Consider the following 23,691-nt stretch of genomic DNA (forward strand, 5'->3'; position numbering starts at 1 on the left):
ATGAGCCATCGTGCCTGGCCAAGGTGACTACTCTTTTTTTCTTTTTTTTTTTTTTTTTTTTTTGAGATGGAGTTTCGCTCTTGTTACCCAGGCTGCAGTGCAATGACGTAATCTCGGCTCACCGCAACCTCCGCCTCCTGGGTTCAGGCAATTCTCCTGCCTCAGCCTCCTGAGTAGCTTGGATTACAGGCATGTGCCACCATGCCCAGCTACTTTTTTGTATTTTTAGTAGAGACGGGGGTTTCACCATGTTGACCAGGATGGTCTCGATCTCTTGACCTTGTGATCCACCCGCCTCGGCCTCCCAAAGTGCTGGGATTACAGGCTTGAGCCACTGCGCCCGGCCTACTCTTTTTTTCTTTTTGAGACAGAGTCTCACTCTGTCACCCAGGCTAGAGTACAGTGATGCGATCTCGGCTCACTGCAGCCTCCGCCTTCTGGGTTCAAGCAATTCTCCTGCCTCAGCCTCCCAAGTAGCTGAGACTACAGGTGCATGCACCACCATGCCCAGCTAATTTTAATTTTTGTATTTTTAGTAGAGATGGGGTTTCACCATGTTGGCTAGGATGGTCCTGATCTCCTGACCTCGTGATCCACCCACCTTGGCCTCCCAAAGTGCTGAGATTATAGGCACGAGCCACCACACCCAGCCTGAGGTGACTACTCTTATTGACACCTATTGCTGCAGATTTAGTACTTTCTGGAAGTTTAGAGCATTATTAGGATTTTCATAGTTCTTTTAAATTTTATGTAATATAATTTGGTGTGTGGTTTTTTTTTTTTTTTTAAGTTATAAAGATGCTTCAGACTGCAAAGAATTTGTTGAAAGAAGAGAAGTTGGTACACAGCTATCCCTATGACTGGAGGACTAAGAAACCCGTGGTTATTCGTGCCAGCAAGCAGTGGTTTATAAACATCTCGGATATTAAGACTACAGCCAAGGTATAAAAAGCATCCTAGTATAAGGGTTTGGGTGTATCATTCCCTCAGTATAAAAGGGCTGCATGTGAGGTTGAGGTGAGGTTTCGGGAGTGGAAGGCATTGTTGCTATTATGATTTAGTTTCATAAAATTGTAGAATTTTAGATCTGAAAGGACCTTGGACTTCCATTTTTTTGGTTACACGTGTGGAAAATGAGGCATAAAAAGGTTAAGTGGTTTGTCCAGATCACACTGTTAGTGGATAGACTTTCTTGCTCAGTGTAGTCAAAAGTTGCGTAGAATTTGGACAGAACAATGTCCTAGTTTAACCTGCCAAAGCCTCTCTTTTCTCATCTATATAAAGTGATGATAATGCCTATCTCATAGAGTAAGGGATTACAGGTTTCCAGAATATGGTCTGATCCATAATAAGCATTCAGTAAAACTTTAAACCCTTCGTTTCCTTGAGATTGGAATTGCAATTAATTTAAAAAGTTACTGTTCTAGTTACAAAGGAAGCATTAAAAAGTAAAAGTAATAATATACAAAGTTGTTTCTTTTAGTTAGCAAATACTTACTACTAGTGTTCTAAATACTACATATATATTTGAGCCCTTTCATTTAATATATGTCTTTCTATGTGGGTGTATGTAAACATCTCTCACAACTTGATTCTATTTAATGAAAGAGCTTAAATATATATGTGTTTGAAGAAATAGGAACGCTTTCACTGTTGGTGGGAGTATAAATGTCTTCAACCATGTGGAAGACAGTGTGGTGATTCCTAAAGGATCTAGAAATAGAAATACAATTTGACCCAGCAATCCCATTACTGGGTATATACCCAAAGGATTATAAATTGTTCTTTAAAGACATATTCACATGTATGTTCATTGTGGCGCTGTTTACAATAGCAAAGACTTGGAACTAACCCAAATGCCCATCAATGATAGACTGGATAAAGAAAATGTGGGATATATACACCATGGACTACTATGCAGCCATAAAAAGGGATGAGTTCATGTCCTTTGCAGGGACATGGATGAATCTGGAAACCATCATTCTCAGCAAGCTGACACAGGAACAGAAAACCACTCTGTGTTCTTACTCATAGGTGGGTGTTGAACAATGAGAACACATGGACACAGGGAGGAGAACATCACACACTGGGGTCTGTTGGGGTCTGGGAGTCTGGGGAGGGATAGCAGGGGATGGGAGATTGGGGAGGAATAACATTAGGAGAAATACCTAATGTAGGTGACGGGGGGATGGAGGTGGCAAACCACCATGGCGTGTGTAACAGTCCTGCAAGATCTGCATATGTACCCCAGAACTTAAAAGTCTAATTAAAAAAAAAAAATCTATCTATCTATCTATCTATCTATCTATCTATCTATCTATCTATCTATATATGTTAACCAGGTTGAATATATAGATATTTTGCTTTACAGTTTGAAATATACTACTGTATTAAGCTGGTTTATTTATTGGCCTGGCAATTTGGGGTCCTTGCCAAAGCTATTTATAGCAGTTTATACTTTCTATACTTGTGTAATGCGGACAACGGTAATATGTCGTATGTTTTGTTTTTTTTTCTTCATTTAAAGCCTCTCTTCCTTATTTGTCAGTATTAAAATTTGTAAATTGCAGATTTGTAAATTGCAGCTCTGCACTGATTTTTGGTTGTAGAACGTCTAAGTCTGATGAAATATGTTTAAGCCCAGTTTTTTGTTTTTTGTTTTTTAACTTTTTTGTAAAGTTAAAAATTGTGGCCGAGTGCAGTGGTTCATGCCTGTGGTCCTAGCACTTTGGGAGGCTGAGGCAGGCGGATCACGAGGTCAAGAGATTGAGACCATCCTGGCCAACATGGTGAAGCCCTGTCTCAAAAAAAAAAAAAAGTTCTTTGCAGAAGTAGTGAGAATAGGATAATGTATTGTTGTAGTCCCATCACTCAGGTTCAACAATAATGAGCTTTTGGTTAATTTTGTTTTTGTTTTATTTTGAAATGGAGTCTTCCCCTGTTGCCAGGCTGGAGTGCAGCTCATTGCAACCTCCGCCTGCTGGGTTGAAGCAATTCTCTTGCCTCAGCCTCCCAAGTAGCTGGGACTACAGGCATGTGCCACCATGCCTGGCTAATTTTTGTATTTTTAGTAGAGATGGGGTTTCACCATGTTGGCTAGGCTGGTCTCGAACTCCTGACCTTGTGATCTGCCCACCCCGGCCTCCCAAAGTGCTGGGATTACAGGTGTGAGCCACAGTGCCCGGCCAATTTTGTTTTTATCTACAGTTCCTCTACCACCCACTTTTTACCCCTTACCAATTGTATCATTTTGAAGCAAACTCCAGGCTTTATTTTTTTCATATTATATATTGTCCCGGCAATATTTTAGCACATATATTTGAAAGGTATACTCTTTTTTTTTTTTTTTTTTTTTTTTTAAGTAGGGTCTCACTCTGTCACCCAGGCGGGAGTGCAGTGGTGTGATCTCAGCTCACTGAAACCTCTACCTCCCAGGCTCAAACGAGCCTCCAACCTCAGCCTCCTGAGTAGCTGGGACTACAGGTGTGTGCTACCATGCCTGGCTAATTTTTGTATTTTTTGTAGAGATAGGGTTTCATCAGGTTGCCTAGGTTGGTCTTGAACTCCTGAGCTCAAAGCAGTCTGCCTGCTTCAACCTCTCAAAGTGCTAGGGTTACAGGCATGAGCCCAAGATAAACTTTTTAAAGCATAATTCCCATGCTATTATCACAACATTTAAAAAGCAGTAGTTATTCCTTAGCAAAATCAAATATCTATTCAATATTCACATTTCTTATACTTTTAAACCAAGTACAGTATTAATCAAATTGGTTTATAGGCATTTTGCCATTCTGCCAGTAGATGGTGCTACAGAGAGTTTTGGGGGAGGGGAATTCTGGTAGTAAATGGTGAGTGAGGAAACCATTTAAACCTTCTCTGAAAATGTAACAATGCTTTTATTAATGGACAGAAAGATTTTTAAAAATGAAATTAACATTTTGACCTTTTTTGAGACTATTAATAAACATTTTTGCTATACAATTCATCTTTTGCTAATTGACAAATAAAATCAAGTGGTAGCAGTTTTTAGCCTTTTTGTGGGAGTTAAGGAAGGCAGCTTTATTGAGAGGAAGTAACTGTTATCCATTTGTCTATTTATAGATTGATAATTATTTATTTATTTATTTATTTATTTATTTTTTCCCCCAAGACGGAGTTTTTGCTCTTGTTACCCAGGCTGGAGTGCAATGGCGCGATCTCGGCTCACCGCAACCTCCTCCTCCTGGGTTAAAGCAATTCTCCTGCCTCAGCCTCCTGAGTAGCTGGGATTACAGGCACGCGCCACCATGCCCAGCTGATTTTTTGTATTTTTAGTAGAGACGGGGTTTCACCATGTTGACCAGGCTGGTCTCAATCTCTTGACCTCGTGATCCACCCGCCTCGGCCTCCCAAAGTGCTGGGATTACAGGCTTGAGCTACCGCGCCCGGCTGATATTTATTTTAGAGACAGGCTCTTGCTCTGTTGCCTAGGCTGGAGTGCAGTGCCATGGTTATAGCTCACTGCAACCTTGAACTCCTGGGCTCAAGTGATCCTCCCACTTCAGCCTCCCAAAATGCTAGGATTACAGGTGTGAGCCACATGCTTGGCCTTATTTTGAGAGAGTGTTTTCTGTATTGTAAAGTGTATTATGTAAAATTAGGTATATTGCAATCTTTTTTTGGCAGCTTACGATAGTAATTTATTTTATGTATTTTTATTTTTTTTGAGATGGAGTTTGACTCTCGTTGCCCAGTTTGGAGTGCAATGGCGTGATTTCGGCTTATTGCAACCTCTGCCTCTTGGGTTCAAGAGATTCTCCTGCCTCAGTCTCCCGAGTAGCTGGGATTACAGGCATGTGGCACCACGCCTGGCTAATTTTTTATTTTTGGTAAAGATGGGGTTTCTCCACATTGCTCAGGCTGGTCTTGAACTCCTGACCTCAGGTGATCCACCCACCTCGGCCTCCCAAAGTGGTGGGATTACAGCGGTGGGCCACTGCTCCCAGTTCAGTAATTTATTTTTTAAGCATTTTTAAAAATGCTTTAAAAATGGTGGAAATCAAGTTTGAATTGATTTTAACTATAGTTTAGTGAAGTATTACACTTCTATGAAAGCTTTTATTACCAGTTTTGATCTAGGGTTGGTGTAAATTGGAAATTGGCTTGAAATCTTTTGTAACATTGTTCAAAGGTGAAGTCTGCTCCTGATATTATTTATTAAGTTCTTTGTGGCTCCATTTTTAACTTTGCCTTATTTGCTCTGAAATCTTTTAGTTTTTCAGGTTTTTTGGGTGGGGGAGGGAGAGCAGGTAAGGAAGACACGTGAATGGCTACAAACATCCAAAAGAAAGAAATGCATTTCGAAAATTGTCTAGAATCTTTGTTCTGCTTTTTCTCACAAGACTTGTTTATGAATTAATTGCAGGAATTGTTAAAAAAGGTGAAATTTATTCCTGGATCAGCACTGAATGCCATGGTTGACATGATGGACAGGCGGCCATATTGGTGTATATCAAGGCAAAGAACTTGGGGTGTTCCAATTCCTGTGTTTCATCATAAGACAAAGGATGAATACTTGATTAACAGGTAGAATGCTTTCTAAAATTTTTCAGTGTTTTAGAGCGAGTTGTTTTTTCTTCAAAAATGGAAAAATGTGGACAATTGAGAACTGTTTATATATGTTAAAATATGCTAAAATAGTCTTTTTGGGGAACTAAAATATAAACTCAGATTCTTTCATATAGTTAAAATATTAAAAACCAGATTTATGTAAATATTGATACTTAGAAGTAAAGGCTCTGATTTTTTTCTATGAGAATTTATTGGGCTGGATTAAAATATCCTGGATCCAAAGATGGACAGTATTTAGCAGGGGAACCTGAAATGTCATTTTTCTTCATGAATGAAGAGAACCACTCTCATATTCTGAGTCTTCTCTCCTTTTCAGTGAAATGGAATAATGTAATTGTGTAGATAATTAAAATTCAAGAAACGATAATATAGTTAAATACACATGATTACACTGATTGTTATATTCCCAGTTCTTTCTTGTTTCTTTCCTTATTTTTTTTTTTAATTTGGAAAGATAGTAGATGAACATAGTGAATAATTCATAATAGAAAAGTTTGTACACTGAAAAGTAGGCTTTTTCCTGCTACAGGTACCCGGAACCATTTATTTATTTTATTTTATTAATTTAATTTAATTTAATTTTTTTTTTTTTTTTTTTTTGGTCTTAGGGTTCTGGGAAAATACAGGCCACAGAATTTTTTTTTGTTTTTTGAGACAAGAGTCTTGCTCTGTCGCTTAGGCTGGAATGCAGTGGTGCAATCTTGGCTCACTGCAGCCTCTGCCTCCTGAGTTCAAGTGATTTTCTGCCCCAGCCTCCTAAGTAGTGGAACTGCAGGCACCCACCACTACACCTGGCTAATTTTTGTTTGTTTTGTTTTGTTTTGTTTTGTTTTCTTTTTGAGGCAGAGTTTTTCTCTATAGCTAGGCTGGAGTGCAGTGGCACGATCTCTGCTCACTGCAGCCTCCACCTCGTGGGTTCAAGTGATTCCCCTGTCTCAGCCTCCTGAGTAACTGGGACTATAGGTGTGTGTCACCACGCCCGGCTAATTTTTTTTTCATTTATTAGAGAGCAAGATATCTAGGGAATTTTACTGAAGTGATTGAGGTGGGTGGGGATTCCTTGGTGAAATAGCCCTCTGGACTCTGAGGAGGATCATATGTATGTATTAGTAAATATAGCAAACTGGTTTGACTACAATTTCATCCTGACAATTAAATGGTACATCGGTTGATTGGTCAGTAAGTTAGGTGAAATAAATATGAGCTTTGTCAGAAAAACAAATGAGTTTTCATTAGGTATATTTATGTTTTATTTACTCAATACATTTACATGGTAGTGTTACAGATTCTTCTGTGTATCTGCCAATGCGTTGGTTGCGTGGTGTTAGTTGATTTCTGATATTGAAGTAACACAGTCATACAGAATATTGGCCTAAAGAAATGACAGACAAACTTAGCCATATTGTCTGTCAATTCATAGGTCATTTTCCTGTATACCATTTCTGAATGATGACTCTAATCTTCTTCCATTATTGGATCTTTTTGGTGATATAACACTTGAATTTGAGAAAATTGATATTAATTCTTAACCATTTGTTAATTTTATAAAACAGGCTGAAAGTTTATCTTGTTTCTGCCAGAATCAAATCAGATTCCAAGTGACCACAATTTTCTGTCTTTCTTTCTTATATTTTTATATTGTAGCAAGTTGGTAACCATCAAAAGTAACAGCATCTCCACTGGAAATTGGTACACAGTCCACATGGAGTTGCTGTTACACTTGATAACACCATTAAACATACAAGAAGATTCCTTTTGCTCTAGATGAGATCTGTATTTTATCTCTGAGTAAACCTGTTTCACAGAAGAAAGTCTCAATATATTCATGTTCAAATACATTTAGGGACTGGTAGATTTGAAACTCTGTTCCATTGTGATTTGAGTTAATGGTGTAATTTGTACTTTATATCATATTTGTATTTTCTGAAGAAATAATTCCAATTCTGACTTTACTGTAATTTGAATCTGTGATATAATGCCATTAGAAGTTAGGTTGAAATCTGTTACTAGTCAATAAAAACAGAATAAATAATTTTTAGCATAAAAAAGATAAAATTTAGAAACACTGGCCACCTAGGAAGGAAAAGAAGTTTGCTAAATTTCTTTCATCATTTCATACAGTTATGATCACTTTCATACTATAAATGTTATAGCTAACATGGAAACTTGGCCCCTGACTTCTGGAAGTTATGAGAAATTTAGTAAAAATAGGCAAGGAATTTCCAGTATAATTTGAGTGTTAACTTTAGCTACCTCACATTTTTTCTCAACAATAATAAACCTTTTGTTCAAAAAATTTGTTTATTAAAGAAAAATTTCTCCAAAATTGTTTCCTGTTACCTTTAAAACATAAATCTAGGATTAAATTAAAAATAGAATTTTCCCTCCCAAATTTCACTGTGTTCTACAATTAAATTTAGTAAACAAATGTGAAACATTTAGCCTCTTACCTTATTCTTCCAGTAAGTTACAGAAGAAAAGTTGTCTTAATAATCCTTAATATTTTTGCTTTTAAAGGCAAAACAGGGAAGACAATGGGATAATAGCAGCAGTAGTGTCTTTGTTACTTAGTAATCTTAATGCTGCTTAATTTCCACAACAGGCTAAATAAGCCTCATTCTAGTTGATAGCGAAGTTCAAAATGATTGGTTGGTGTTTTAGTTGCTCATGCTACCCACTGATATTTCACAGATTGAAAGCTAAGAAGGAACACGTAATACATGTGTTTAGATAAGGCCTTTGAGTAAAGTACAAGGTTTTATGATTGATTTATTACTTTGTGAAATACAGCATTAAGATGGAAGCATATAGATTACATACTGATAAGTGGTTTCACCCACTTTTATCAGCACTCATTTATACTGATCTTTGGGTTATAAGTTAACGATGTGTTTGTGTTAAGTATAGGATATTAAAGAAATAAAAGGAGAATTCTTATAAATTTCAGTCAAATTTAGATGTTTTTCTTGAAGAATATTAAATGTCACAAGGAAATAGAAAATGGTTTACAAAATTTTTTAAGTATTATCTCAGTTTCATTATTTAAAAAAATTCCACTTCTAAGTATTTACCAAAGGAAATAAGAGGACTAGTGTCTGTCGTGTGGAGATACGTATATAAGATGTCCAATACAGTTGTTTTTATAAAAGAACATGATATACAAAAGAAGATGTAATTTAAGTTAATGATACAAGAATGAATATGCACCTGTTAAAAATGTCAGCTTAGCTCCTAATGGTTGCCTAGTTCCTTGTGTATAATAATTAAATGAACGTAATGTATTCAGCGTTTGGATTTTGCAAGATTTTTGTCGTATCTCTAGAATGAGTATCTTTGAGCACTTGTTCACTGTTAACTTTATGTATTTTTTCGAATTATTATTTCAAATTTTGTTTAAATATTAAATTCGTCTTTGTTTTTATTATCATTATACCTAGCTCAAGTTTGTGGGTTATCTGTTTATTTTTATTGCAATTTTTGTTTTCAAAATCTCTGTCACACTTTTTACAGAAATTCAGACTACCAGAGTATAAGGCCAGAGAAAGCTTTCTTTTGGTGATACCAATTCTGTGCACTTAAATTTTCATTTGTTTGGATTGTGAGGATGTTTTTGTCATAGAAATCTGTATTTTTGTTTGTCATAAATTTTGGTTTATTTATTAAAATTAATTTTTCTTTTTGTTTTGAGACGGAGTCTCGCTCTGTTGCCCAGGCTGGAGTGCAATGGTGTGATCTCAGCTCCCTGCAACCTGTGCCTCCGAGGTTCAAACAATTCTCCTGCCTCAGCCTCCTGAGTAGCTGGGATTACAGGCACTCACCACCATGCCCAGCTAATTTTTGTATTTTGAGTAGAGACGAGGTTTCACCACGTCGGCCTGGATGGTCTTGATCTCTTAACCTCCTGATCTGCCCACCTTGGCCTCCCCAAGTGCTGGGATTACAGGTGTGAGCCACCGTGCCCAGCCTTTTTTTTTTTTTTTTTTTTTTTTGAATAGGATCTTACTCTGTCACCCAGGCTGGAGTGCAGTGGTGCAGTCTCAGCTCACTGCAACCCTGCAACCTCTGCCTCCCATGTTCAAGTGGTCCTCCTGCCTCAACACCCCCACCTCCAAGTAGCTGAGACTACAGTCATGCATCACCATGCCTGGCTAATTTTTGTATTTTTTTAGAGACAGCATTTTGCCATGTTGCCCAGGCTGGTCTTGAACTTTTGAGCTCAAGCGATCCACCGACCTCAGCCTTCCAAAGTGCTAGGATTACAGGTGTGAGCCACCGTGCCTGCCCAAAATTAATTTATTTGACAAAAATTGCATTTATTTATCGTGTACAACACGTTTTGAAATATGTATGCATCATGGAATGACTAAGTCTAACTCGTTAAACATATTTGTTGGGTTTTTCTTTATTCTCAAAGTTGACTTTATCTTACTGTTTTAAAAATATAAATAATCTGTCTAGAATCTCAAAATAGAACTGAATTACAGAACATACTGTTTACTAAAGTACATTTAGTAGACTTTAGTACTTGATGTTTCATATTTTACAATATAAAGTAAGGAAGGAATTCTTGTTCTTTAAATATTAGTGAGACTTGCTCTCTTAATAAGATAAAGCTTCTGCCCTTAAAAATATTTCATGTTTCTTTTTTTTTTTTTTTTCTTGAGACAGAGTGTCGCTCTTGTTACCCAGGCTGGAGTGCAATGGCGCGATCTCGGCTCACCGCAACCTCCGCCTCCTGGGTTCAAGCAATTCTCCTGCCTCAGCCTCCTGAGTAGCTGGGATTACAGGCACGCGCCACCATGCCCAGCTAATTTTTTGTATTTTTAGTAGAGACAGGGTTTCACCACGTTGACCAGGATGGTCTCGATCTCTCGACCTCGTGATCCACCTGCCTCGGCCTCCCAAAGTGCTGCGATTACAGGCTTGAGCCACCGCGCCCGGCCTCATGTTTCTTTTGAATACATTGAACAAATTTTTCTTTTGTTCTGATTCCTATACATAAGTAACAAGGAAAACTTAACTATGTTGTTTTATTTACAATAGCCTTTTTGAAATTGGATTTTTTTTTTTTTTTTTTTTTTTTTTTTTTTTTTTTTTTTTTTTTGAGACGGAGTTTCGCTCTTGTTACCCAGGCTGGAGTGCAATGGCGCGATCTCGGCTCACCGCAACCTCCGCCTCCTGGGTTCAGGCGATTCTCCTGCCTCAGCCTCCTGAGTAGCTGGGATTACAGGCACGTGCCACCATGCCCAGCTAATTTTTTGTATTTTTTTAGTAGAGACGGGGTTTCACCATGTTGACCAGGATGGTCTCGATCTCTCGACCTTGTGATCCACCCGCCTCGGCCTCCCAAAGTGCTGGGATTACAAGCTTGAGCCACCGCGCCCGGCCTGAAATTGGATTTTTAAAAATGATTGCAGGATTGCTTTTCATTGGTGTAGCTAATGTGTAGTTACATTGTTTCACTTAAGTGTTATTAGGTAAGCTAAAAGAAAAACCAGAAACCTTTCCTCCTCACTGAGACTTTTGTCAGTTTTTAAAAAAGTTTATTTTTTTTTTGAGACAGTCTTGCTCTGTCGCCAGGTACCATGCTAGAGTGCAGTGGCACGATCTCAGCTCACTGCAACCTCCGCCTCCCGGGTTCAAACAATTATCTTGCATCAGCCTCCTGAGTAGCTGGGACTACAGGTGCACACCACCACGCCCAGCTAATTTTTGTATTTTTTAGTAGAGAGGGTGTTTCACCATGTTGGCCAGAATGGTTTTGATCTCTTGACCTCTTGATCTGCCCACCTTGGCCTCACAAAGTGCTAGGTTTACAGGTGTGAGCCACCGCGCCCGGCCAAGTTTTTTTAAACTTGCAAGTAAAGTGTATATAAAGCACAAAATTACATTTCTTATGCTAAAATATATTCTACATCTAAGTAAATTACTAATATTAAAGAAAATGTGGCAATTAAAATGAATTTTAAACTAGAGATGTTTGACTAAACTTGGTGGGATTTTATGGTTGCCTTAATAACATGCCAACAGCAAAATTGGACCCTTTCTTTCTCAAAGCTTTTAGTTATAGACTCAGTAGGTTACTTGAATATAGTTAAATAATATTTAAAATATAATTGAATTTTCTGATATTTAAGAATATGAAAAATAACTATTTTATTAAATAATAATAAGTTTTTACAATAATGGTCTTGAACTCCTGGGCTCAAGTGATCCTCCTGCCTTGGCCTCCCAGAGTGCTAGGATTACAGTCATGGGCCACTGTTCCTGGTCAAGAATATGAAAAAGAGCTTAGTTTTATTAAAGCTGAATTTAGCATTCTAAAATATGAATGTGGAGCTGAGTGTGGTGGGTCACAACCCGTAATCCCAGCATTTTGGGAGACTGAGGCCAGAGGATTGCATGAGGCCAGGCGTTCAAGACCAGCCTGAGCAGCAAAGCAGATCCCCATCTCTAGAGGAAAGAAAAAACTGAACAGGGCATGTTGGCATGGGCCTGTAGTCCCAGCTACCCAGGAGGCTGAGGCAGGAGGGTTACTTGATGCAGGAGTTCAGGACTTCAAATGAGCTATGATCGTGCCAATGCAATCCAGCCTAGGCCACAGAGTGACACCTTGTCTCAAAAAACTTAATTAATTAATTAAAATAAAATGAAATGGATATGTTTCATCTATAGTCATAAGGTTACTCATCTTTCTTTAGTTACTAGGACTTTTAAGAATAAACATTTTCACCTAACTGTCTTTGTCACCTTTTCCCAGTGTTTACAGAAACTGAAATGATTTATTCTTGTAACATTATCCAGTAAGTCACAGGGTAGAGTCTGGTCTTTGGACTTAAAGCTTGCCATGTCAACACACTGATCTGAGACTGCCTAGTTCCTAACTTCATCTCTGATATACAGTCTTCATTATGCCTGAGTAAAAGAGCCTTTTTGCCATTGCTTAGCAAACTCCATAGAGTAAGAGTGTGAGTTCAGTTACAGTGTTGTCTTTATAGATGATTTAGAGGGGGAGAATAAAGAAGTAAAAACAGCACCAAACTATGTAAATTTCAAGCCCTGGTTTTAACTGTTACTTGCTTAGCTTTGTAATTTAAGGAACCTTTAGGTGCAGAACAAATCATCTGTCAAGACCCACTATGTATTTCTGTGAATCCAGTTAGTGAGTGCCTGTAAAGTGCTTTGAGAAAGATGTGTGGTGTATGTATGCATGCTTTTGCTTGATATTCTTTATCCTAACATTTTACCATATCTGCTAAATTAACAGGAAATTTAAGCCATTTAGTTTTACTTTGATATTATTTTTACCTGTTTTTCCAGTATATTTAAAACTGTTTTACTGTTTTATTTTACTCTCTACCTAAACTTGCCAGTCTAAGGATAACGTAAAAAAGAAAGGCAAAATGACACCATTTTTAGAATTATTTTTTAATGAGTTTCGTTCGTGTGAACAGTGTTATCTGCTGTAATTGTGTGTATATATGCGTGTAAATGTACTTTACTAGTATCTCTTTTATGGTTTTGTTTTTTCTTTTGGTATTTAGATTTATTCAGATTTTTGTATTATACTATATTCATATTTTCTTAACTGAAAATGTTCTGGACAAACTATATAAAATAGTAATATGTGACTACTATTGTCATAAAACTAGGTAGTTATACATAAAGTTTTTATGGTCTGATAACAAAAGTTTATCTTTACTGTTAAAGTCCATCTAAAACGAGTGACTGTCTTAGAAACATGCATTTGTGCCCATTTTACTTTCTCATTATTTTTAAGTTCTTCAAAGTACACGATGGTAGCATGATACTTTTTAAATCTGTCCTTCCTAAAATACCAACTTAGTGATATACAGCCTTTGTAAGGTATTTCAAATTTAGATTTGTGGAGCATATTTAATTTGTACTCATTTGATTTTTGCTTTCCACAACAATTTTTGGTAAGCACTTCGTTTTTCTGTGAATTATCAGGCCCAGACCTGACATCAAATAATCAGTTTGAATAATGCTTATATAATATTTATTTAAATGTGCCAGGTATTGTTCTATGTGTTTTATATATATTAACTTAGTTAATATTCATAGAAAATCTCTTAATGATGCTGTTACTATTTGTGTTTTACAAATGAGGAAACTGAGGTAGAAATGTTAAGTGCCTTGCCGGGGTTCAAGTGATGGAGCCAGAAATTAAGCCAAAGCCCCCTGTTGGCAGGGTCTGTGCTCTTGGCCATTATATGTACTATGACTAAATGAAAAGCAACCAAAGGAAGCTGTAATAGCAGCAAAGCTGCAATAATAAATTAAGTATTCTAATAATTAAAAGTGTGTTACTCTCCTGAGAAATATAATATGATGCTTTTTGCTGAGTTTAATTTTCAAATCATTTATTATTGTTTATCTTCCCAAAGGTACAAGTTTTGTTTATTTATTTGATAGGGATTTGTTGGCTTTCTATCATGTGTTAAGCATTGTACTAAGTTTTATGTGTATAGTCTCATTTAGTTTGTAGTCGTTCTGAGGGAAGTGTCTAGAATTACTACAATGTAAGTTTCGTCAGGGCAGATACCTTGTGTATTTTGCCAACTGCTGTATCTCCAGTGCTTACAACTGTGCTCAAGACACTGGAGGTATTGCATAGTTTTTGAACAAATGAATGAGATTATTCTCAACAGAAGGGAAAGCCAAGTCTTAAAGAAGTTTCGATATTTGTCCATGGTCATATAAATACAAAGCAACAGTCAGAATCTAAGCCTTATATCTGTCATCACAGTCTCTAGTATGGCACTACCTCTTATGCAGATGCCTGTAAGCAGGGAGGGAGTCCTGGAGAGTTTTCAAGCAGATTATTAGTGTGATAAAAGCAGTTTAGGAATGCATTTATTTCAAGGTTTTTTTTGTAAATTAAAGAGATGAGGGAAGGGGGAAGTACTCTCAGACTATTGATTGCATCAGTCTAGTTTTGAGGAAATGAGATTGGACTGATAACAGTGTCAGTGGGAACCACTGTAATCTTTCGAAGGTAGAATGAGAGAATGAGTTGGTTTAATTTAGTTAGAAATCAGAAGAGGAAAGATAATTGGGAGGTTTCGAGTATATACCTGGGTAGAAAATAGATTGGTAGAAATAGGTAAATCAGAACTGAAACAGGTGGTCAGAAGACTTTTTTTTTTTTTTCCTTTTTAGGGATATGTATAATCATTTTAAAATTTATATTGAATTTGAAATGATAGAAGTTTTTTCTTCAAACTAAGGTTTGAGGAAAAAGATAGAGAAAAAAATCACTATTTGCTAATTTGAAAATGTGATTCTTCACATTAATTAATTGAACAATTCTGCCATGTCCCCCTGAATAGCCAGACCATTGAGCATATTGTTAAACTGGTGGAACAGCACGGCAGTGATATCTGGTGGACTCTTCCCCCTGAGCAGCTTCTTCCAAAAGAAGTCTTATCTGAGGTAAATTTCTGTTTGTATTTAACAGCCTTTATTACAGTCCTATATTACAGGAGTTAATGACAACATGAGAGATTCTTGAGGGTTAAAAAGTTATCTTACATAAAGTTCACAAGTACATTAGCTGTAAATAAGTAGCTAATGCAGTTTGAAAATGGACATTTTGTTTAGCTACAGAGGTGTAGTATTTAAGACTGGGCGTGATGACTCACACCTGTAATCCCAGCACTTTGGAAGGCTGAGGCAGGCAGATAACTTGAGTCCATGAGTTCGAGACCAGCCTGGGCAACATGGCAAAACCCGGTCTCTACAAAAAATACAAAATTTAGCCAGGCATGGTGGCATGTGCCTGTAGTCCCAACTACTTGGGAGGTTGAGGTGGGAGAATGGATTGAGCCTGGGAGACAGGTTGCAGCGAGCTGAGATTGCACCACTGCACTGTAGCCTGGGTGACAGAGTAAGACCCTGTCCCCAAAAAACAGTATAGTATTAGGTCGGGCGCAGTGGTGCACACCTGTAATCTCAGCACTTTGGGAGTTTGAGGTGGGTGTCAGGAATTCAAAACTAGCCTGGCCAACATGGTAAAACCTTGTCTGTGCTAAAAACAAAAAAAAAATTAACCATGCTTGGTGGTGCACGCCTGTAGTCTCAGCTACTTAGGAGGCTGAGGCAGGAGAATTGCTTGAACCCAGGAGGTGGAAGTCGTGGTGAGCCAAGATCATGCCACTGCACTTCAGCCTGGGTGACAGAGCGAGACTACATCTGAAAAACACAAAACAAAACAAAATGTAGTGTTTAATATAGTAGTGGAATGTGAGGGTCAGTTGTTATCTCATTGAGGGCCAGGACTGATTGATTTTGACTGATTTGGTTGATTAAGCTCATTAATTATTACTGTGAGAGAACAGTGTCTAATGTTATATCAGGCCTTTGGAGATTTGTAGTAGAGTTAGCTGATTGTATCACACATTAAAATATCCAAATTTAAAGCTAATTTCAAGAAAATAGAAAGCATATACATATTACACTGGTAAATGTGTAATTCAGTGGCCATAGATACTTTTATTTTATTTTATTTTATTTTATTTTATTTTGAGAAGGAGTTTCACTCGTTATCCAGGCTGGAGTGCAATGGCGCAATCTCGGCTCACTGCAACCTCCGCCTTCTGGGTTCGGGCAATTCTCCTGCCTCAGCCTCCTGAGTAGCTGGGATTATAGGCACGTGCCACCATGCCCAGCTAATTTTTTTTTTGTATTTTTAGTAGAGACAGGGTTTCACCATGTTGACCAGGACGGTCTCGATCTCTTGACCTCATGATCCACCCGCCTCGACCTCCCAAAGTGCTGGGATTACAGGCTTGAGCCACCGCGCCCGGCTCATAGATACTTTTAAATGTGAATGGAAGGAGTTGTACTTAACCGTGAAATGCTTAAACATATTGTAAATTTCATCTAAAAATGTGAACTTCATGGTTGTATTTCATTTTCAGAAGACTTTGGGGATGCAGTATTTATTACCTATATTGTGATCTTTGTTGAACTAACATGCTTTTACATTGTCTTACTAGGTTGGTGGTCCTGATGCCTTGGAGTATGTGCCAGGTCAGGATATTTTGGACATCTGGTTTGACAGTGGAATTTCATGGTCTTATGTTCTTCCAGGTAATTTTTTAAAATAGATACATGTTGATCAGGAAGTTTTGAAAATATAGAATTGGTATTTAGAAAGGATGTATGATTGAAACCTTTTTTTATGTGTGCTTTATTTAGAGATCTGCTACCTTTTAGACTTGGAAGGACCCTTAGAGTTTAATTAATCCAGTGATTTCTAAACCTTTTTTTGTTTTTCGAGATGAAATTTCCTTTAGAATTTACAGTACAGAAAATAGTTAAACATGGGATTTTTTTCCCCCTCCTTTCAGCCAGTTCATTCTCCTTGGCCCACTTGGCAACCCCAAGGCACCCAGTTTTGTAAAACAAAATTTGGAAGTCACTGAAATAGTCTGACTCCATCATTTTTCAGAAGAGGAAATGAAAATGACTTAGAGCCAAATTAGGTGATGGTCACATAGCTTAATAGTGTCGAACTAAAACTCAGGTACCCTGATTTTCAGTTCTCGTCTTCTATACTACATTACTTTTCATGGCTTTTTCTCCTCTCTTTACAAACAGGTTAACTTTATACTTACTGATAGTTAAGGAATGTTTTTGACTGATTGGATAAAGAGAAAGGAGGGACATTGGGCAGGAATTAGGAGTAGCAGGAGAAGGCACATATTAGAGGATGTGTTTAGATGCTATGCTAAGTGAAAAGCTAGAGTGCAAATGAAGAAGAACAAAGCTTGTTATTACTGTGAAGTTAGAGACAGGGATGAGATGTCACGGAAGCAGTGATGGATCACACAGTTCCTCACACTCCTGCTAAGAGGCCAGCTTTGGCCTGGGAGAGCCTGTTATCTTTCTGGAGTAAGGGTATGTGGGAAAAGTAGCTTGTCTATGAATCTCACAATAAGATTCCTAGTAGTGGATATATTTCCTTCATTTAAGCCTTTCTTTCAGCTTAGGAAATTTGAAAAACAAAATGTATGTAAATTCATGTTTACTCGCTATTACAGGTAAAATGTGCATAATAATAATGGCCAAGTATAAGTTACATAAGAATTTTTATAATTTTTTGTGTAGTGTTTTTCAGAATCATTTCCTCACTTTCTCCCAGCATATTTGAGAAAAAATATTGCAAGTTTAGTCACTTTGTTTCTCGAAATTATAGTCATGTATTATATATTGACATTCCAGTCAGTAGCAGACTGCATGTATGATTACAGCCCCACAAGATGATAATAAATTAGACTCCTGAACAAGAGGGTTCCAAATGCACAGCTTCCATCTACTTACATGCGGATGGAAAATACAGTATTCTCAGGATTTGAAACTCACATGTAGAAAGGGAGGACTGACTTTTTGTATACGCAGGTTCAGCAGGACCAGCTGTGGGACTTGAGTAGGTACAGATTTTGGTACTTGTTGGGGTAGGCGGGGGTCTCAGGGGTTGGTGGGCCCTATAACTAATCCTCTGCACATATCAAGGGATGACTACTGTATTTTTATATACCTTTTCTGTGTTTAGATAATGTTTAGATACACAAATACCTACCATGTGCTGACACAGTCTGCAGTATTCAGTACAGTAACACGCTGTGCAGGTTTGTAGCCTAGGAGCAACACACTATGCCATGTAGGCAGGTGTAAAGTAGGCTATCCCATGAGGTTTGCGTTAGTACACTCTGTGACGTTCACACAATGAGGAAATCACCTAAGGACACATTTCTCAGAGCATGTCTCTGTTATTAAGCAATGCGTGAGTGTGTATTGAAAATGCAGGTCAGTAACACTACTTAAGGTAGTAGGAAGAAGAGATTCCTGCTGGCACATTTCGGGCAGCATCCTGAATGTTAGAAAAGTGTATGACAATTGTGAAACAGTGAGGCATAGTGTATTTCATAGTTTATTCATTTTAGATTTTGTGAGAATTAATGCTACTGCCATTGTTGTTTTCAGTTTTTGAAGTGGTTTTACGTTGCTGAGTGCAGTAATCGCATTTTATATTTGATGCCTTCGAGTCGGTTAAACTCTGTGAAAACTCATTAAGATCTATCGGATAGAGTTTAGTCATAATATTTCTAGAGTCTGACGTGATTTTTTTTTTTTTTTTTTTTTTTTTTTTGAGACAGGGTCTCACTCTGTTGCCCAGGCTGGAGTGCAGTGGCATGATCTCAGCTCACTGCAGCCTCTGTCTCCCGAGTTCAGTGATTCTCCTGTCTCAGCCTCCTGAGTAGCTGGGATTACAGGCATGTGCCACTACACCCAGCTAATTTTTGTATTTTTAGTAGGGATGGGGTTTTATCATGTTGGCCAGGCTGGTCTCAAACTCCTGGCCTCAAGTGATCTACCTTCCTTGGCCTCTCAAAGTGCTGGGATTACACATGTGAGCCACTGCGCCCAGCCAGAGTGTGATATTCTTAACCAAATAATTTTCACTGCAACAGAAAAATTTTAAATTATTTCATAATAATTGTACATATTATTGAGTACATGTAGTGTTTTGATAGGTTCATTCAATGTGTAATGATCAAATGAGGGTATTTAAGCTATGTATCACCCCAAACATTTACCGTTTCTTTGTATTGGGAACATTTTATATCTTCTTTTATAGCTATTTTGAAATATGCAGTTAATTGTTAGTATAGCCACCCTACTGTATAAAACAGTAAGAATTTATTCTATGTATGTAACTGCTTTTCTATCCCATTAACCAAACTCTGTTGGTCCCTCCCTCTCACCCTTCCCAGCCTCGGGTAACTTAATCTACTTTCTACCTCCATAAGATCAACTTTTTTAGCTCCCACATGTGAGTGAGAATATGGGATATTTGTCTTTCTGTACTTGACTTATTTCATTTAACATCATGACCTCCAGTTCCATCCATGTTGCCGCTGATGGGAGGATTTCAGTGTTTTTTTTTTTTTTATGGCTGAATAGTATTCCATTGTGTATATTTACCACAATGTCTTTATCCATTTATCTTTGATGGATACTTAAGACTGATTCCATATCTTGGCTGTTGTGAATAGTGCTGTAATAAACATGGAGGTACAGGTGGTACCCTGTTAATATGGTGATTTTATGTCCTTTGTATAAATACCTAGTAGTGGGATTGCTGGTTCGTATGGTAGTTTTGTTTCCAGTTTTTTGAGAAACCTCCATAGCGTTTTTTTATAATGACTGTACATTGATTGACATTTCCACCTAAGTTATAATAGCTCCCTTCTCTCCACATCCTTGCAGCCATCATTTGTTACTTCTTGTCTTTTTGATAATAGCCATTCTAACTGTGCTAAGATGATACCTCATTGTGGTTTTGATTTGCACTCCCCTGATGATAGTGATGTTGAACATTTTTCCATATACCTGTTGTCCATTAATATGACACCTTTTGAGAAATGTCTGTTCACACCCTTTGCCCACTCTGTAATGAGATTATTTGTTTTCTTCTTTTTTTTTTTTGCTGTTGATTTATTTGATTTCCTTTATAATCTGAGTTAGGCCCTTGTCAGATGAATAGTTTGCAGATATTTTCTCCCATTCTACGGGTTGTTTCTTCACTATGTTGATTGTTTCCTTTGCTGTGCTGAAGCTTTTTCTTTCTTTCTTTTTTTTTTTTTTTTTTTTTGAGACAGTCTCACTTTGTCACCAGGCACCAGGCTGGAGTGCAGTGGTGTGTTCTTGGCTCACTGCAACCTCCACCTCCCAGGTTTAAGCGAGTCTCCTGCCACAGCTTCCCGAGTAGCTGGGACTACAGGTGTGCACTACCACGCCCAGCTAATTTTTGTATTTTTTAGTAGAGACAGGGTTTTACCATGTTGGCCAGGATGGTCTTGATCTCTTGACTTTGTGATTCGCCTGCATCGGCCTCCCAAAGTGCTGGGATTGCAGGTGTGAGCCACCGCGCCCAGCCAGCTTTTTCTTAATATAGTCCCATTTGTCTATTTTTGTTCTTTTTTTTTTGAGACGGAGTTTCACTCTTGTTACCCAGGCTGGGGTGCAATGGCACGATCTCGGCTCACCGCAACCTCCGCCTCCTGGGTTCAGGCAATTCTCCTGCCTCAACCTCCTGAGTAGCTGGGATTACAGGCACACACCACCATGCCCAGCTAATTTTTGTATTTTTAGTAGAGACGGGGTTTCACCATGTTGACCAGGGTGGTCTTGATCTCTTGACCTCGTGATCCACCCGCCTCGGCCTCCCAAAGTGCTGGGATTACAGGCTTGAGCCACCACGCCCGGTTATTTTTGTTCTTTTACTTGTGCTTTTGAAGTCTTAGCCATAACATTTTTGCCTAGACCAGTGTCCTGGAGGGTTTCTCCTATGTTTTTCTATAGTGGTTTCATAGTTGTCGGGGCTGGGGGTTGAAGATTTAAGTCTCTCTTTTGAGTTGATTTTTGTATATGGTGAGAGGTAGGGGTCTATTTTCATTCTGCACATGGATAGCCAGTTTTCCCAGCACCATTTCTTAAAGAGGGTGTCCTTTCCCCACTGTATGTTCTTGGTGCCTTTGTTGAAAATCAGTTGGCAATAAATAGGTGGATTTATTTGTGGGTTCTCTATTCTGTCCCATTGTTCTAAGTGTCTGTTTTTATAACACTGTGCTGTTTTTTACTATTAACTTTGAAGTATATTTTGAAATTGAGTAGTGGGACATCTCCAGCTTTGTACTCTTTGCTCAGTATTGCTTCAGCTGTTTGGGAGTCTTTTGTCTTTCCACATGAATTTTAGGATTGCTTTTTCTGTTTATATCAAGAATATTAGTGGTATTTTGCTTGGAATTGCATTGAATCTTTATTTATTTTTTTTGAGATGGTGTCTCGCTCTGTTTTAGCTCCCACATGTGAGTGAGAATATGGGACATTTGTCTTTCTATGCTTGGCTTATTTCATTTGCCCAGGCAGGAGTGAAGTTGGCACAGTTTTGGCCCACTGCAACTTCCACCTCCTGGGTTCAAGTGATTCTCCTGCTTCAGCCTCCTGAGTAGCTGGGACTGCAGGCATATGCCACCACACCTGTTTAATTTTTATATTTTTAATAGAGACAGGGTTTTACCATGTTGGGCAGGCTGGTCTCGAAGTCCTGACCTCAAGTGATCAGCCACCTCAGCCTCCCAAAGTGCTGGGATTACAGGTATGAGCCACGATACCTGGCCGCATTGAATCTTTAGACTGCTTTGTGTAGTGTGGTCATATAAATGATGTTAATTCTTCAATCCATAAGTATGGGATTTTTTCCATTTATTTGTGTCTTCTTAAATTTCTTTCATCAGTGTATCATAGTTTTCCTTGTAGTGGCGTTTCATCTCCTTAATTAAGTTTATTCCTATTTAATTTTTCGGCATGGCTATTGTAAATGGTGTTACTTTCTTGATTTCTTTTTCAGCTGGTATGTTATTGTTGAATAGAAATGCTGATTTTTGTAGGTCGATTTTAATATACTGCAACTTTGCTAAATATGTTGATCAGTTCTAAGAATTTTTTGGTGGTATCTTTAGGTTTTTCTATATGTAAGGTCATATAATCAATAAAGAGGGACAGTTCAACTTCCTCTTTTCCAATTCTTCTATGTCTTCCTCTTGCCTGATTGCTCTGGCTAGGGCTTCTAGTACTATGTTGAGTAAGAATGGGGAAAGTGGGCATCCTTGTCTGGTTCCAGTTCTCAGAGAGAAAGGCTTTCAGCCTCTCCCCATTCAATCTGTGTTAGTTGGGGTTTCTGTCATTTATAGCCTTTATTATGTTGAAGTATGTTCCTTCTTTGCTGAGAGTTTGTTGAGTTTTTATTAGGAATGCTGAATTTTATCAAATGCTTTTTTCTGTCTTTGTTAAAATGATTTTATGGTTTTTGTTTTTCATTGATGAAGGACATAACACATTGTTGGTGTGTTTTATCACCTTTAAGGCTTACATATGTTGAACCATCCTTGCATACATGATAAATCCCACTTGCTCACATTGTATTGTATTATTATTATAGTTATTTTGGAGATGGGGTCTTGCTCTGTCACCCAGGCTGGAGTGCAGTGGTGCGATCATAGCTCACTGCAGCCTTGAACACCTGGATCAAGCTATTCTCATGCTTCAGCCTCCTAAAGAACTGGGACCGTAGGTGTATGCCACCAGGCCCAGCTAATTTATTTTGTTTATTTATAGAGACAGGATCTCACTGTTGCCTAGGCTGTCTTGAACTCCTGACCTCAAGCAGTTCTGCCTCAGCCTCCTAAGTAGCTGGAATTATACGTGTGAGCTACTGACTCCTGCTCTGTTATATTTTTGATGTGCCATTGGATTCAGTTTGCTACTATTTTGTTGAGGATTTTTGTGTCTTTGTTCAACAGAGATATTGACTTGTAGTTTTCTTTTTTGTTGTGTCTTTGGTTTTGGTATCAAGGTAATGCTGGCTTTATACAGTGATTTAAGAAGAGGTTCCTCCTCTTCAATTCTTTGGAGTAGTTTGAGCAGAATTGTTGTTCTTTTATTTTTTATTTTTATTTTTTAAGACAGGGTTTCACCATGGTGGTCAGGCTGGTCTTAAACTCCTGGCCTCAGGTGATCTGCCCACCTTGGCCTCCAAAGTGCTTGGATTACAGGCGTGAGCCACTACACCCGGCCTAGAATTGTTGTTCTTTATGTATTTGGTAGAATGCAGCAGTAAGCCATGTGGTCCTGGACTTTTCTTTTCTTTTTTTTTTTTTGAGACGGAGTTTCGCTCTTGTTACCCAGGCTGGAGTGCAGTGGCGCGATCTCGGCTCACCGCAACCTCCGCCTCCTGGGCTCAGGCAATTCTCCTGTCTCAGCCTCCTGAGTAGCTGGGATTACAGGCACGTGCCACCATGCCCAGCTAATTTTTTGCACTTTTAGTAGAGACGGGGTTTCACCATGTTGACCAGGATGGTCTCGATCTCTCGACCTCGTGATCCACCCGCCTCGGCCTCCCAAAGTGCTGGGATTACAGGCTTGAGCCACCGCGCCCGGCCTCGGTCCTGGACTTTTCTTTGTTGGGAGACGTTTTGTTACTGATTCAGT

General features: G+C 38.3%; 1 protein-coding gene across 1 annotated transcript in view; it reads left to right on the forward strand.

Annotated features, from left to right (window-relative positions):
* The window catches only part of IARS2 (isoleucyl-tRNA synthetase 2, mitochondrial), a 63,992-nt gene that overhangs the window by 24,698 nt on the left and 15,603 nt on the right, over positions 1-23,691 (forward strand). The window contains exons 11-14 of the mRNA XM_003930336.4: positions 791-942; positions 5,405-5,565; positions 14,964-15,066; positions 16,632-16,725. Coding sequence (XP_003930385.1) covers positions 791-942; positions 5,405-5,565; positions 14,964-15,066; positions 16,632-16,725 — 510 coding nt within the window. The remainder of the gene's footprint in view (positions 1-790; positions 943-5,404; positions 5,566-14,963; positions 15,067-16,631; positions 16,726-23,691) is intronic.

This window comes from Saimiri boliviensis, chromosome 14 (assembly GCF_048565385.1).
Source record: "Saimiri boliviensis isolate mSaiBol1 chromosome 14, mSaiBol1.pri, whole genome shotgun sequence".
NCBI lineage: Eukaryota > Metazoa > Chordata > Mammalia > Primates > Cebidae > Saimiri > Saimiri boliviensis.